The sequence below is a fragment of the Condylura cristata genome, unplaced genomic scaffold, assembly GCF_000260355.1.
Source record: "Condylura cristata isolate star-nosed mole 26May11 unplaced genomic scaffold, ConCri1.0 scaffold00041, whole genome shotgun sequence".
In the NCBI taxonomy this organism is placed as follows: Eukaryota; Metazoa; Chordata; class Mammalia; order Eulipotyphla; family Talpidae; genus Condylura; species Condylura cristata.
In genome coordinates this window covers 7,124,496-7,125,907 of record NW_004567142.1, presented here as the reverse complement: position 1 = coordinate 7,125,907, position 1,412 = coordinate 7,124,496, and the positions used below count along the sequence as shown (strand labels likewise).

General features: G+C 72.5%; 2 protein-coding genes across 2 annotated transcripts in view; both read right to left on the bottom strand.

Annotated features, from left to right (window-relative positions):
- The window catches only part of EPN1 (epsin 1), a 6,544-nt gene extending 5,478 nt beyond the window's left edge, over positions 1–1,066 (bottom strand). Inside the window, exons 1-2 of the mRNA XM_012733568.1 lie at positions 971–1,066; positions 10–352 (exon numbers count right to left, since the gene is read on the bottom strand). Coding sequence (XP_012589022.1) covers positions 10–311 — 302 coding nt within the window. The 5' untranslated portion in view covers positions 312–352; positions 971–1,066. The remainder of the gene's footprint in view (positions 1–9; positions 353–970) is intronic.
- U2AF2 (U2 small nuclear RNA auxiliary factor 2) overlaps positions 1,029–1,412 on the bottom strand; it is a 9,849-nt gene continuing 9,465 nt past the window's right edge. The window contains exon 14 of the mRNA XM_012733567.1: positions 1,029–1,265. Coding sequence (XP_012589021.1) covers positions 1,029–1,265 — 237 coding nt within the window. The remainder of the gene's footprint in view (positions 1,266–1,412) is intronic.

Genomic DNA, 1,412 nt, shown 5'->3' with positions numbered 1-1,412 from the left:
CGAATTCACCACGCCTGGGTGGCTGAGCGCCGGGGCGGCCCGGCCCCCGCCCCCCGCAGGCCTTCCCGGGCGGCGCCCCCCACCTTGTAGACATGCCGCCAGTTCTTGCCGTGGTCGTTGAGCCGCTTCCAGATCATGCTCATGATCTCCGAGAAGGCGACCACGTTGTAGGTGAGGTCAGCGATCTCGGACATGAGGGAGCTGGACGGGCCCCAGGGGTCGTTGCTGGTGGCCTCTCGGACCTTGATCTCGGCCTCCGAGTAGTTGTGCACGATGTTCTTCATCTGGCGCCGCAGCGAGGAGGTCGACATGGTGCCGTGCGCGCGGGCGCCCTGGGGAGCCGAGCGGGCCTCTGCAGGGAGCGCGGGGTGGGTCACCCCATCTGCGGGAAGCAGGCGCCTGCGCCGCGGGCTCCGGCCTGTCGACCTGCACCCCCTCAGCTCCCCACACCGCCAGCCTCTTCCCGCCAGGGCCCTGCCCGGCCAGGCGGGGCGTGCAGCAGGCAGTCTGGCACTGGGGGGCGAGCCTCAGCCCACCTGCTCCCTGGCCTCCTGCGTGGGGAAGTCCAGCAGCTGGGCGAGCTGGGCTGCAGGGGGCCCGGCCGCAGCGCCAGGACCCCACCCCTGTGACTGCCTGAGCCTGCCCCTGGGGCCTGGGCGGAGACCTGGCTGGCCCAGCCTGCCACCCCCGGGCAGACGCCCGCAGCAGAGGCAGCAGGAGGGCGGCCAGCACCCCCAGCCCAAGCCCCGGCCAGCCTGCGAGGCCAGCCAGCACCGTGGCCACCAGGGCCGCAGGCTGAGTGACGCAGCAAGGCCAGCTCGGACAGGCCAGCAACCCGCCCCTGCGCTCGCTCGGACACAGGGCACAGGGACAGCAGCAGGCAGGGCCCAGGGCGCGGGGGCCCACAAGGGTGCTGGCCCACAGCATCTGCAAACACCCCTGACGCAGCCCGCCCAAGCCAACAACCCACCTCCGGCCTCGGGGAAACTGGGGACCAGAGATGGACTCCTCGCCCCAGGGCAAAGGGCTCAGCCACCATCAGCCCGGCAACAGAGCCAGCTCTGCCTGCCACTGCCCACCGCTGCCTGCCGCCTTTCCAAGGCGGGCAGCTGCAGAGGCACCAGGTACCAAGCCAGGGTGCCAGGGGCCGGGGACAGAGTTGTGGCCAGAAGGGCTGCGGGCGTGTGCCGGGGACACCCGACACAGGAAGTGGGGGCAGTGGGGCAGGCGGCCAGCACCCGGCCGTCCAGGGAGGAAGCAGGCGTCTGGCCAGGAAGCGAAGGGGAACGGGACGAAAGGCAGGAGGACCCTCTCCGAGGGCGGGCGCGCCCCTCCCCGCAGGCCGCCGGTCGAGCTAGGCGGGGACAGAGCGCTTGGCCGATGCCCAGCCCGGCGCCTCTCAGGATCGCCGG